The sequence below is a fragment of the Myiozetetes cayanensis genome, unplaced genomic scaffold (genome assembly GCF_022539395.1).
Source record: "Myiozetetes cayanensis isolate MyiCay16 unplaced genomic scaffold, myiCay2020 scf27, whole genome shotgun sequence".
NCBI classification, from domain to species: Eukaryota; Metazoa; Chordata; class Aves; order Passeriformes; family Tyrannidae; genus Myiozetetes; species Myiozetetes cayanensis.
The window spans coordinates 2576955-2590509 of record NW_026087488.1 but is presented as its reverse complement, the minus strand read 5'-3'; the positions used below and the strand labels follow the sequence as shown (position 1 = coordinate 2590509).

Sequence of the window (13555 nt, the reverse complement as noted above, 5' to 3'; positions counted from 1 at the left end):
GTAAAAACAAGCTGCATTAGCCTAAGGTCCATATAGTCTGGTATCTGATCTCTAACAGCATCTGTTACTGGGTGTTTCTGATTAACCACTGCAGAAAGTGGAGGAGAATCTTTCTTTTCCTCTCTTCCAAATGAAAGTCTCTATTTCAGGTTCCAACCAGGTTTAGCCCTGAAGCCAGAGGGTGTTACAAAATACAGTTCTCTTGTCTTAATGTGAATTATTTCTAATCAGCTTCCCCCTTTAATTATTTCATAGGTAAATTGAAACATTTTCTAATTTTATTAAGGCTCAATCAGTATCTCTGTGGCATGAGTGTAAAAGTTTGTATTTGGAGGCAACAGTGCCCAGGAAAATGCCAAGCTGGGGTTACTTTGCTCAGCTGGAGAGTTCCCCTTCCCCGGCTGCAGGAATGGGAGAGAACACCACCTTAGGCTTGGCTGTGTGAAATCCCCAGCAAATTCTTTTTATAGAAATGCAGAATTAAAATAGTTTGTCTTTTAGAAAAACGTTAAGATGTATTTTAAGAATTTGAGTGCAAATTGACACACTTGAGAAATGTGCAGAGAACACGAACTCAGCTTTTAAACTGTACTTTAACCACTTTCCTAAAGTTTCTCTTCATTGTGAAGAACCTTCTAAAGAGGTTTTATTTATTAATGTGTGTGTGGCTGATGGTGTCTGGCTTTCAGAGTTGCTCTGACTACTGCAGGCACTTTTATACTCTTCCTAGTTACCATAAAATCAGCCTCAGTTTACAGCTTTCTCAACACTGTGGAGGGTTTTCTTTGCATAAAACTTTTTTCAAAGTTAAAGGTAACATTTTAGTACTGGAATAGTGGCTAAAGTGCTTCCTAATGCCAGTGTTACACCAGCTACAAACCTTTAACTCCAACCTTTTAAGGCCACCTGTAAAATACTCTAATTTTTAAGCCTTACCCATGAGAACACTTCTAATTCTTTTCATAAAAAAGAAATAAATCTGGTGTTTCAAGCCCATCACAGAAAAGCCCTCTGTTCCTGTTTGTACATATATTAATTTGAACTGCATTTTCCTGTTGTTCTGAGAACTTTTGCAAAGTTGCAGCTGCCTGATTGGCCCTGATGTTTTTATCTGGCAAACTGAACGTGAGGCTCAGCAATGGCAGGCAAGTATTAAAGTATCCTCCTGGTGTTCTGTGAATTCTTTTTCCCTCCAAACCCACCATTGGAGTTGAATAAAAATTAACAGATAAGCCTGTTGGGTGAAGGCCCTGCACAGTGAGTGCTTTGGTCATGTTAATTGTCAGCGTGCTGATGTGGTTTTTATTATCCCGGGGTCCCACTTGCACTGCAGGTTGGTGTGTGAGCACACATGTAACATACACCACATGTCAGCTGTTTCCTGCTTGGCTGCTGACAAGAGCCCCATTCATAACTCCTCTTTTTATCCTCTCGGTGAATAAGTAATTATTCAATATAGGAGGCAGGATATTTGGAACTGGCTATTTAATGTGGCAGCACAGGGTAATGAAACCTGCTGTTCCTGGCAACCTGAGAGGGGAATGTAACAATTGCAGCACGGCTGTAACCGGAGCTGCTTTGAGGGCCTGTTTCCTTGGCACATCAGTGCACCTTTTATCCTGTGAGTGGCAGCTCTGGGGGTTCCATTTCCATGCCTTCCCTCCCGTGCTGGAATATGTGATGGTGGCCAAGGCTGAGGGGACTGAGGGTGACACGACCTTCTCCTGCCCGGCCTGGAGGCTCCGAGGCAGCCGAGCCCAGAGCGGGGCTGGAACCACGGCAGGGCCTGCTTTGTTTGAGTGGATCATTGACACGATCCAAAGGGGAGGGAGGGGTGTCTGAGCACGTTGGGGCTGCACTAAACCAGATACCAACACTACAGCATCTCCTTCTTTTTGTGTTGCTCAGGAGTTCTGGTTTTCCGTGTGTCCTTTCGCGTCAATTATTGCGACTTCCCGTCGGTTGTCCCAGTATTTCATGTTGTGAAAGGTGTGGCTTCTCAGGGAGGGAGAAAAAATGGCTTGTATCAAATATTTACTAGGATTAGGTTCTGTTTAGAATTATTCCCTGTGCTTCTTTACTCTCCTATTTACTTTGGCATAATGGCCCAGCAAACACGTTTCTAATGGAGGGTGTGTGACACGGTCTGTTTTATCTGCAAACAGATTGCCCTGAACTGTCTCGATTTCTGCTGCTTGCTTTGAGGAAAAATGTTCTCAGTGTTTTAATTTGGGTGTCTGATCCCAAATTTCCTTCGTGGAAGGTGCAGGACTCTGGTTCTGTCTCAGGAGTGTCCTTGGCTGAAGTTTAAACGTGAGGAGTTTGTATCATTCACATGTGTAAATATTCCCCTGGATTAATAATTCTTTGTGATTGGGTTATAATAAAGTTGTGATGGCTAGAAGGGGTTTTTTTTTAAGATTTTCAGGTGCAAAGATGCTTTAACACTTTAATTTTTGCAGCTTGATGGGCCAGCCTGGTGATGGAACTGTTGAGCCATCCCAGAGGGCATTTCCGAAGCAGCCCATGAACAGATTTAGCACATTCATCTCCCAGTGGCATTTTGCTGATTTTTAAATTTAAATCTTGGTTTGCAGTCTTCTGGCCCTTGCACTGAGTGTTCCTGCTCCTCTGGAAAGGCACCCAGTAAGGATCCCAGTCACACAAAGAAGAAGGAAGATGGAGATGGCTCGTCTGTTCCCAAGATATTTTTTGGAACACGGACTCACAAGCAGATAGCCCAGATCATCAGGGAGCTGAAGAGAACAGCCTATTGCTCTGTCCCCATGACCATCCTGTCCAGCAGGGATTACACCTGCATTCACCCAGTGGTGTCCAACAGTGGGAGCAACAGGAATGAAATGTGTGTCGAACTGCTGGAAGGAAAAAATGTGAGTGATTGAGTGTCAGCAAATGAGCATTCATTAAACACAGGCGGATTTAAGGGAGTGGAACAGCTGGATGAGGAATATTTTTTACTCTGGTGGTGAAATGCCTGCTGGTAATTTGGTTTCAATATGAATCGTTAGAAAATAGAGATACACTTCAGCAATACTGAAAAACTTATGATACTGGGGCTGGTGTTTATGACAGGTTAATGTTTTACTAAGACTTAAATTGTCTTTGGGTTTATAGATGAAGAAGGGAAGTGCCCTTTGCTGATGTGCATTTTAGGAACATGGATTTGCCTGACATGGTGTGCTTTTCATTCTTGTCTGACATAAAAAGTAGCTGCTAGAAATGTTCCCAGAAATAGTCAGATGCATGTAACAACTTGGGGCATTTGAGCTTGCTTGGGTTTCACGATTCTTGTACCCACTGCGTGCCCTTCTTTGCTTTCAGGGCAAGTCCTGTGCCTACTACCACGGTGTGCACAAGCTCAGTGAGCACCATGCCCTGCAGGCTGCATATGGGCTGCACCAGGCCTGGGACGTCGAGGACCTGGTGAGCCTGGGCAGGAAGCTTCGTGCCTGTGCTTATTTTGCAGCCAGGGAGCTCATGGTGGGAGCAGACATCGTGTTTTGTCCCTACAATTATCTGCTGGACCCGCAGATAAGGGAGAGTGTAAGTGTGTTTGTGACAAAGATTGCGACAGCCGAGGTTAAAAAGAAATTAGAAACATAATGATCAGTGGTGATGGTCAGCTGAGATATTGTTTATGTACAAAATATTACCAATAAAATAACTCCTGGGGTATTTTTTCCCCTTGGTTGTGGAAATTGGATCAAAACCTGAGAACCTTCTATTGCACCATGATGCAGAATGTGCATTTTTAACCTGTTAGTTGCTGATTTTCCCTCATATCTTTCCCTGTTTTACCAGGCAATGATTTTCTTTTTCAGATGGACATCAACCTGAAGGGCCAGGTGGTGATTTTGGACGAAGGCCACAACATCGAGGACTGTGCCCGGGAGTCCGTGAGCTTCGGGGTCACCGAGAGCCAGCTCAGGGCAGCCCGGGAGGAGCTGGACTTCATGGTCAGCAACAACATCAGGCAGAAGGACCACGGGCCCCTGAGAGCTGTGTGCTGCTCCCTGATAAAGTAAGGGGGCTCTTTAACACCTCTGCAGCAATTCATACATTCAGATTCCTTTTTGCAGTGTGTTCTCCAACCTCTGCAGTCAGCTGATCTGTGGTCACTTGAGGAATCCAGAGGGTGTTGATCTGTTAAAAACACTTCAGTCTTACTCAAATGGGAGCGTTGGAATTCTGGTTTGAAAAGTGTGTTCTGCTCCTGAACAATGGGCTGATCTTAATGGGGCTTTCGTGGGCTCCTGGTTCAGGATGAATGTTTTGCATGGGTAAATTTTTATGTTTCACGTGCTTCTGTTTGCTAATTTGACCAACAGCAGCATTATTTTGTCAAGGCATTGATTGGTTCACAGTTATAAAATGAGCCTCGGACAGGAAGTGTTTGGAGCGGGTTGGAATCTGTTCTTGGGATCAGATTGGAATTTGTTGGGCTCTTCATGGTTGAAAGTGAATTTATCAGTCATGCCCTTGGTTTTCTTTGTGAAACAGCTTCTTGGAAGGGGAAGGCATGAACATGAGTGGAAAATTATGGGATGGGACGGACCAAAGCAAAGGGACAGAAACCTGGGAAGAAAGAGGGGGGTCAAGGGCAAAGTCTTTTTGGTGAAGTGGAAGAATCAACTTGAGTAACAAAGCAGAAAAAAGTGGCTGTGTAGTGAATTGAGCTGTGATTCAGTGCCTGTCAGATCATCACTCTGGTGCACTTTGCAGCACAACACAAGGACTTCACCCTTTTCCCATCCTTTCTTGCTCCAGAGAGTTGATGTTGATGTGTGGCAGAGACAAGTGACTTTTTCTGTTGTGCACAAGCTCATTCTCCTACCTTGGCCATTTCAAATGTTAAATTTTAGTGGAAGATAAGAACAGCCTGGCTGGAGGTTTGATTGCCTCGAGCTTTTCAACCTTATCAGGAAAACTAAGGTTGATTGTCTTGGCAAATCTGCCAGGAGCATGAAAAGCAGTTGTTGGAAAGCAGAGGCCTGGGTGTAAATAGCCAGTAATGGGTAAAATGCTGCTGCATTGTGACATGGCTTTGCCAAATGCATGGGGAATGAGGAAAAATCTTATTTCACTAATAAAGAGCCTGGGCCCTCATTCCAGAAAGCACTTAAAGATGGGCTTGGAGCCACAGGGGTGCTGGAGTGACCTTTGGGAGGCATTTGAGGATATACCAGTGGAGCTGGCAGACTGTGCTGATGAGATGCACATTTACCAGGACAATGGAATATGCTGTGTCAACAGTGGGATTTTCTGGTGGTGAGGGAAGCAGCAAATACACTTACTGGAATGGGAGGTGTGTTTGTAACATCCACTCAGCCTTTTCCTGGAAATAGTGCATACACCAATTTTCACTCCAAAACCATGGATGCCTTTCTGGGAATCAAGCTGATTTTATTTGTGCTTCCTGCTTTGCTCTAAAAACAGTTTAACAGGTATTTCAAGTAAATGCCTTCATGTTAGATGGAATTTATTGGACAATTTGGGAGGGGTTTTTTGCCATTAGGAAGGCCACTGTGTTAAGTTTGTATTTGCATTTATAGCAAAACCATTTGAAAAGTCCCTGATGGTGTTTGAAGTTCATAGCAGGGGAGCAGAAGTTTTACATTTCCTGAAGTCTTTTATCCCCTGCAAATCTTTCATTTCTGTCGTGGTGGCCTTTCCCCAGTTTTGGCTCCAGGTCTTTTGGACGTTACATTTGAGGAAATGGGGCCCTGTGTTTGTGATCCCCATTCTTTAATAAAATAAAGCAAATTACAGCCCAGGAAGTGATTGTTATGACAGCATTTTGGGGGGTTTTGTTTACATTGAACCCAGCAAAAGGCAAGTTTTATTTTAATTGTCCCGTGGATCAGGTAATTGCAGTGACAGGGCAGGAGATCTGGGACTGAAGCAGTCACTAAGCCTTGCTGCTTTAGTTGATAATGATGAAGTGCTTTTGCAGGTGGATGTTTTGAACTGTTGCAGCAGTGACAGCTGTCCTTGTGATGCCTCCTCAGAGCTGATGGAACCGACAGTGCTGGCATTTCCCGCCAGGGAGGGACCTGCTGCTTCTCTAGACAGAGGCGAGGCCTTGTCATCCTGCAGGGGTGATGGAGGACAGGGAGGGAGATTTTGGCCACAAATGAGATGATCTGCATGTTTAAATCATGCTTTTAGCAACTCCCATCACATTTTACCTCGTACATGCAATTATAGTTCTGCTTAACCTTAATTGCAGCAGTTACCAATCCCTGCAAATCTTCAAACTGCAGCAGTTACCAATACTTGGGGGTAGGTTGAAATATGCACTTTTTATTATCCCCACTTCCCCTTCTGTGTGGAAATACCAAAAGCTCTCATTTCATGCCTCAAGATTTGCTCTTCCTAGGAAAGCCTGCAGTTAACAGGGCTGCTAAATTAATGTTCATCAGAGTAATGATGAGTGGCTGTAAAAGCACAGCAGAAATACTTCTTAAAAGAGCCTGACATATCACCAGGAAATTATACTTTAATCCTTTTTATTTATAATAAAGGTATTAAATGGTGACAAAGTACAAACATAGAGGGAGAAGAAATGTTCTTGTCACTTCAGTGAGTTGGTTCAACAGTGCAAAACAGGCAAAGCAGAATCTCCCTGCTTGGATGCAGTAAAAAAACATTTGTCATCATGACAGGACTCTGGTGCAGTTCCTGAGGTTTGGTTTGTGCTTGCAGAATGTCTCTGAGATCAGTGCTGAAGTTATTTCTGGCTCTTTCCTCTTTTGCAGTTGGCTGCAGGAGAGCTCTGGTCAGCTGGTAGAGAGAGGGTTTGAAAGTGCCTGTAAGGTGTGGAGTGGAAAAGAAATGCTCACCTTTCTGCACCAAATGGGGATAACTGGGATTACTTTCCCCATTTTGCAGGTAATGTTTTGTGCCACATCCATGAGCACCGAAGTACAAAATAGTGGTTTTGTTAAACATCTTGAGATGTGCCTAAGTTAAATGCAAAAAGATCTCTTAATTTAGTGCTGAAAAGTTGTCTGAAGGCGATTCCTGATGAAAACCAGGAGTAATCCACTCGAGCTCCTGGAGTTTGGGCAGAATCGATGTTTGAAAGGGTATAATTGATCACATGCAATTATTTCCATTGAACCACCGAGCCAGTGATAGTTGTGCCGTTGTATCCAGCTGCACTTTTATTGGCTGCTGAAACGTTTGTACCCTATTTTCAAGTTAATCCCTGCTTTCTGTGTAAGCCAGACGCATTAAAAGCACTGTTAAAAATGAAAGGCATTGTTCCTTTCCTCTCTGGCTCTCCAGGTACCTTAGGTGAACTGTTAAAGTAGTGAGCTGACAGTCTGCTATCTTGTAACTTTGTTTTTGAGAGGACATTTAGAATGTTGTTAGTGTGGAATTTGCCTCTTACAGAAACATCTCCTTGCGGTGCTGGAAAAAGAGGAGAAGGTGTCCGTGCACGGCAGGGAAGAACTCGTTGAGGTGCCAGTTGTGAGCTCTGCCACGCAGATAGTGCTCAAAGGGCTCTTCATGGTGCTCCTGTGCCTCTTCAAGGAGAACAGCAGGTCAGTGCCAGTGCAGAGCCTGAGCTCTGGCTGCCCTGGGCTCGAGCTGCTGTGCCAACCTGCCCCTTGCAGGTGGGAACACCTCCATTTCAATGTTTGGCTTCTGAGCAGAGCCAGCGTTTGGGCAAGCTTTGGAAAAACCTCCTGAAGTGGGCAGAATTGAAATACCACTAAAATTGGGGGTTATTTCATCAGTTAAACATGGAAGAAATTTATCTGAAGGTTAGGTGTCAGTTTTCCAGATGTGTTGCCAAGTGAAATATGTACAGGCTTTGTTTTTCTGTGGAGCATTTCTCATTTGACCATCTTTATATCTTGACTACTAATGCCAGCAGCTACTGAAAATTACTGATTGAACCTTATTTAAAGATTAGTAATTATTGTAAGGCTTCACTGCCTTCAGAAATTATTTATAATTGAATTATAAATGCACCATAACAGCACTTGCTTAATTTTATGAGCTCAGTGCTCACAGTTTGATGGCTTGCTGGCCGTTCTTCCTGATACTCCCACATCTCTGTGTAGGTTTGCAGATGATTACAGAGTTGCTCTGCAGCAAACTTACACTTGGGTGAATGAGAACCAGCACGAGGATTCAGACACAGGCTCCTACTTTGCATGGCCCAGGCACAAGAAGAGTTCAAGGCAGAAGACCCTGGTCCACCTGCTCAGTTTTTGGTGCTTGAACCCTGCTGTGGTGAGCGAGTGTGAGGGAGGGGGCCTGAAGTCATTGCAGGGATAACAAATACAGAGCTTAAAGTGCTTGTATGGATTTTTCAGGATTCCTTCTGGTTTTTTTTCTCCCACCTAGGCTTTTTCTGACCTCAGTGAAGTCAGAACAATTGTCCTGACATCTGGAACACTCTCTCCCATGGATTCCTTTTCCTCGGAGCTGGGGGTGAAGTTCTCCATCCAGCTGGAGGCCAACCACGTCATTCGCAACTCCCAGGTAAGCTCAGTTCCCTCTCCTGAGCTCCAGTGCTGCCCATGCTGCAAGAAACAATACCTTGCAAAGAAAAACGTTCTGTAATTGAAAAGAAATGTCCAGAAAAGAGTGCTCTTGGATTTCAAGGCACTTTCCTTGAGAAGTTATCTTGGTGTATATGTTGGTGACAGCATCCCATCAGTTCCTGCACTGTAGTGAAACTCTGCAGTGAATTTCCTCAGAACTGTCTCAACCTTTCCTTCACACTTGCACTTTCTGATGGAGCTGCTGCAGCTCAGAGCAGCCTGTGCTGCCTGTGGAGCATTAACCCTTGGCTGGCTCTGTCCCCAGGTGTGGGTGGGCACGGTGGGCGCTGGCCCCAGCGGGCGCAGGCTCTGTGCCACCTTCCAGCACACCGAGACCTTCGACTTCCAGGACGAGGTGGGGGCACTGCTGCTCTCCGTGTGCCAGACGGTTGGCCAGGGAGTTCTCTGCTTTCTGCCATCCTACAAGGTAAGGAAATCCATGCCCTTCCTCTTGAAACTTGCTCTCTGCATCAGCACACGTCAGTGGTTATGAAAATAACTGTATTGGTTATTAATGTAATGGTTATGAAAGCAATGGTTATGAAAACAAACTGTTATTTACATTGTTATTTCTTGGGTGTCGTGTTTCCTGGCATTCAAACATATTGGTTTCCATCAGTTGGCTGTGTCTTAGTAATGACTACAATTGTTTTGATTAGTTTTACCAAAAAAAAAGCCAGACTGATTTGCATTTTTTCCTATATTGCTTCTTTAAAGGTTTCAGAATTATTTATTAAAAAAAAAAGAATATTCTCCTCCATGTAAGCACACATCATGAGAGAGATCTGCATGTGTGTAACTCAGGAGCAGGGATGCCTTTGCCTGGCCTTTCTGTGCTGCTGGAATGCAGGATCCATCCAGTTCATTTGTTTCTGGGTTCTTGTTCCGTGTCACTGCCTTGGAGATTGGAGTACATTTTTCTGGAGCCAGGGGAATTGCTCACTGGCAGTGGCTGAAAGGAATCGAATTTCTTCATTTCAAACTATGCAGTATCTAATTTCACTGACAACAGATATCTAATTATGGTTAATCTGTACCTCCCAGTACTTCTGCTTTCTTCTCTATTAGCTCCTGCTGTTATTTATGGGCAGGAATATAAACCTGCAGTGTAATTCTGTAATTCATACTCATTTGTCTTGTAAACCTTACAAAAGGCTCTGACTTCTTAAATTTTAAATAATCATTTCTGATTTTATAAAAACCATCTCAGCAAACAAAACAAAAGCCTCAAAAAAACCAAAACAAAAACCTCAAAAATCCTACTAAATGATCACAACTGCCCAGTAGAGTGGAAACAGAGGTCTCAGGCCTTTTCCCTCACTTCTAAAGTTCCTAAACAGAGAATATTTCACAAAATGAAATAAACCCTGTTTATTCTTCTATACAAAACCTTCATGTTTCCCTGTGTAACTGGTGGGGCTGCAAAGGGAGGGCCATTTCTTGGCTCTGTGTGTGTCCCTAGAGCTGTTTCAGTGCAGTTCCTGGCAGCAGCCATTAGGTGACCACCTCACACCAGGCAATGGAAAGAGCAGGTTCCTGACTGTCCATTTATTTAACAACTCACAAACCCCCACCCTTACAGGCCAGGGGAACGATCTGACAGCAAATCTCACCTGCAGTTTGGCTGAGAATTGAACTGGGGAATGTTTATTTTTCAGTGTTACCTCGGGGAGGGTGTCCCGGTGGGCAGCGGATCCTACAGAACCTGCCAGATATTCCTGAAAGTTTGGATGAGATTAATAATGAGGATTGGTAATGCCATTTAAGAGAGGAGGAAAGGGATTGCTGGACAGCTCTGGAACCCTTCCCCCCCCTCCCTGCCCTCCTGTCTCCCTGAAAGGTCACCCAGCTCCACCAGGCTGAGTGCTTTGTTCTTTGTGGGAACACCTCCCTCAGCCCAGGCAAAGTATTGATAAATATAAATTGCAGACAATTGAGGGATGATATTTTAAAATCACATTGCCAATCTTCTTCTCTGGATGCCCTTTTTCTTTCTACTGCTTTTCTTCTGGATTGGGTTGCCTGCAGCTCTGAGATTAATATGTTGAGAACACAGACTAATGTGAGCATATTAGTGCAGGGAAAAGCAGGTATTTTTCTTTCATCATGCAGAATATTTGCATTTCCAAACTGTTTTTTGGAGATTTGCTGAGGAAATTGCTGCCTCTCCTTAAAGAACTGCAGCTTTGAAATGAATTTTTCAAGGCTGTCAAGATGTGATTAATGCACATGGTCACAGACCTCACTGTTAGGAGTTAAGCAGATTTTCTGAGGGCTCAACTCGTTTTATGAATTAAAGTCTCAGTTTGGAATAAGTGAAAAATAAAGTGTATGTCTAGAAAGTGAGAAAACACTGAATTTTGAGTAGTATCTCTGCAGGTGACTTGATGGAGTTTGAATTTAATTAGGCATGTACATTGAATTTCAGTTTGGAATTACTGGATGCAATGTGAATGAAAAAAAAAAAGCAGCAGTGGAGAAATTTGCCTTTATCTTAATCAGGTATTTGAATGAACATATTTTTAATTGAGGAGTGTTTAAAATATCTGGAGTTAATAATGCAGTGGAGGAAAATACATGGGTGGGAAGACAACACATCAGCTGTACATTCCCACCTCTGAGAGGGGTTTGTCCATGGGCCATGAAAGGGATCATTTACAAACAACATTCGAATTTTTATTGTCATTTCTGGACTTCTGGCATGTTGATTTTTTTAAAAAATAAGCTCAATTTTAACAGTTACCCAAGTGCAAACCTGAAGCGCTTTCAGGGGCTCTGAAAACCGGTGATACCACGCAACAAAAATGCATTTCTGTGCCAATCAGTAGCAACTCCAGCAAAAACACTCCATAAAAAAGAACATCAGAAGGTGAAAAGATTACCCAGAAATCTAAGATGCTTTTAAACAAGATTAAGATAAGGCCCATTAGGGCTCATGTTGCCAACCTGTCTGCATTAAGATATATCTTGCCTGGTGCTGCATCCGAGATGATCCATTCAATATGTGTCATATCAAAGTCAGGGGATCCAGCGAGGAGAAAAATGCTAATGCTTATAAATTTAGTGCTAATCCATCATGATGAATTAAGTGACCTTTCTTAGGAGCTTTTTTTTTTTTTTTTTGTTATAGCAGATAAGCTTTGGGCAGGGATGTTAATGCTGGTGGGGATGGTTTATTCCAGCCCCTCCGAGGGGTTGTTGCTGGTTAATTTGTAGCTGCTAATTGAGGAGTCAGAACTTGGAATCCAAATGTTTTAAATAGTGGGTTTGAGTGACTGGGTTCACCAGGAAAACTTGTGAGCTGGTAAGAATGCTTTGCTTGAGAACCCAAGCTCGTTGCAGGGAGGTTGAACTGGATCACATTTAAAGGTTCCATCCTGCCCAGACTATTCTGTGATCATAAACTGGCATTGCCACGGGCTGTGGGAGTTAGGAAGGTGGCACAATCAGCATGTCATTAATTAATGCTGCACTGCACTGGCTGTTTTCCTTGGCATTTGGGGGGGAAGATTACAGTGATATAAAGTAGCTTTTGTACCCTTACAAAACTAGCCCTGAGTTTCCCCTTGGGGTGTGTGTGTAACTCGTGTTTCAGGAGCTGCTGGTTCAGACTTGGGGCTCTGGCAGCTCATCCCATTTTCCACTGGGCTGATCACGTTCTGTCCAGTGGGAACAGCTGGGATCGGGTGACAGTGGAACCCCTGTGTCCCTGGGAGAGGGGGGAGTGCTGGTGCCACAGCCCCCTGTGTGTCCTGCAGTGTCCCCAGTGCAGCCCAGCAGGGCTTCAGGACAGGGATGAACCCAGAGCAGTTTAACAGAACATTTACCCCAAACACAGATTTGTAAATAAATGACCCATCCTTTTTTTTTTTTTTTTTTTTTCCCTGAAGTGAACAAAACTAACCAACTCTTGCTTATTTAATAAATTGCTTCAATAAATTTCCCAAAGATGGTAGTCTGGTTAGCCAGGCCTATTAAAAGCATTAAGATTCGAGCACTGGCTGTTAAAATGAGTAAATGGCAATATCACAAAAGTTAAACAAATGCCAAAAAACATTTTCCAGAGGGCTGGGATTGTAACAATACCATTAATGAGGGCAGAGAGGTTTTAATGCAATTTGCACGTTCTAAAGTTTCAAAAAGAGGTTCTGAGTTAGTGCATTATTAATGTTCTGAACATCTGGAACTATGTAAAGCCCCAGACATTGAGCAAGTGCAGGGTTTCCCCACCAGGCCTGATGCTGACTGATTTCCTCCCTGGCCAAAAGCTTGTTTTTAAGAAGCTTGAGCCGGTAAAATGACAATATCCAGATAAGAGATAAACATTCCACAGTGTCTTTTTTTGCTTGTAATGTGCATGGGGGAAAATTGGGAGCCATTAGGGTTGTGCAGTTAAAAGGTGAATTGGAAATTAAATGGGAAAACAGTTGTTTGCAGCACAGATGGTTCAGTCACACTGCTTTTAGAGCTTAGGAGAGGAATTATCTAGTAAATTCCATAAGATTGAGTTTTCTTTTTTTCCTGTTAGGTGTATCTATGTATTATATAGAGGAGAAATGTTTTATCAAGGTAATATTCTCTTTGATAATCCTATAGAAATGCTCCAAGGAAGGGGTTTACTCCTGTGGGTAAATATTGGCAGTTTGTAGGGATCTGTTCCCACCAGGTGTGGTTTGCAACAGAGATTTGTTCTTTAAAGTTACAGAAGCATTGACTTTGTGCCCAATTTCCCTGTTAGAGAAGGTGATGGACACATCCAATATATATATTCACCCAAAAGAACAATTTTCAGGCTTGATGTACATGACCTGAGGTGTTTCCTGAGAGCTCCAATAGCTCCTGGAAATCTTCATGGGATTTCTCAAGTCTCCACTTCCAGTTTTTCCCACTGACTTGGGCATGTCTGTAAAAATCACTGTGTGAGGGAAGATTTTAACCATTCCAGCAGGACTCTTTTTTTTTTTTTAATCTCT

The 13555-nt window shown here is 43.3% G+C and overlaps 1 protein-coding gene across 1 annotated transcript in view; it reads left to right on the top strand.

Moving 5' to 3' along the window:
- The window catches only part of BRIP1 (BRCA1 interacting helicase 1), a 45258-nt gene that overhangs the window by 6538 nt on the left and 25165 nt on the right, over positions 1-13555 (top strand). Inside the window, 8 exon segments of the mRNA XM_050322004.1 lie at positions 2598-2891; positions 3343-3564; positions 3843-4042; positions 6780-6912; positions 7420-7571; positions 8097-8268; positions 8383-8520; positions 8848-9009. Of these exon segments, the coding sequence (XP_050177961.1) occupies positions 2598-2891; positions 3343-3564; positions 3843-4042; positions 6780-6912; positions 7420-7571; positions 8097-8268; positions 8383-8520; positions 8848-9009 (1473 nt within the window).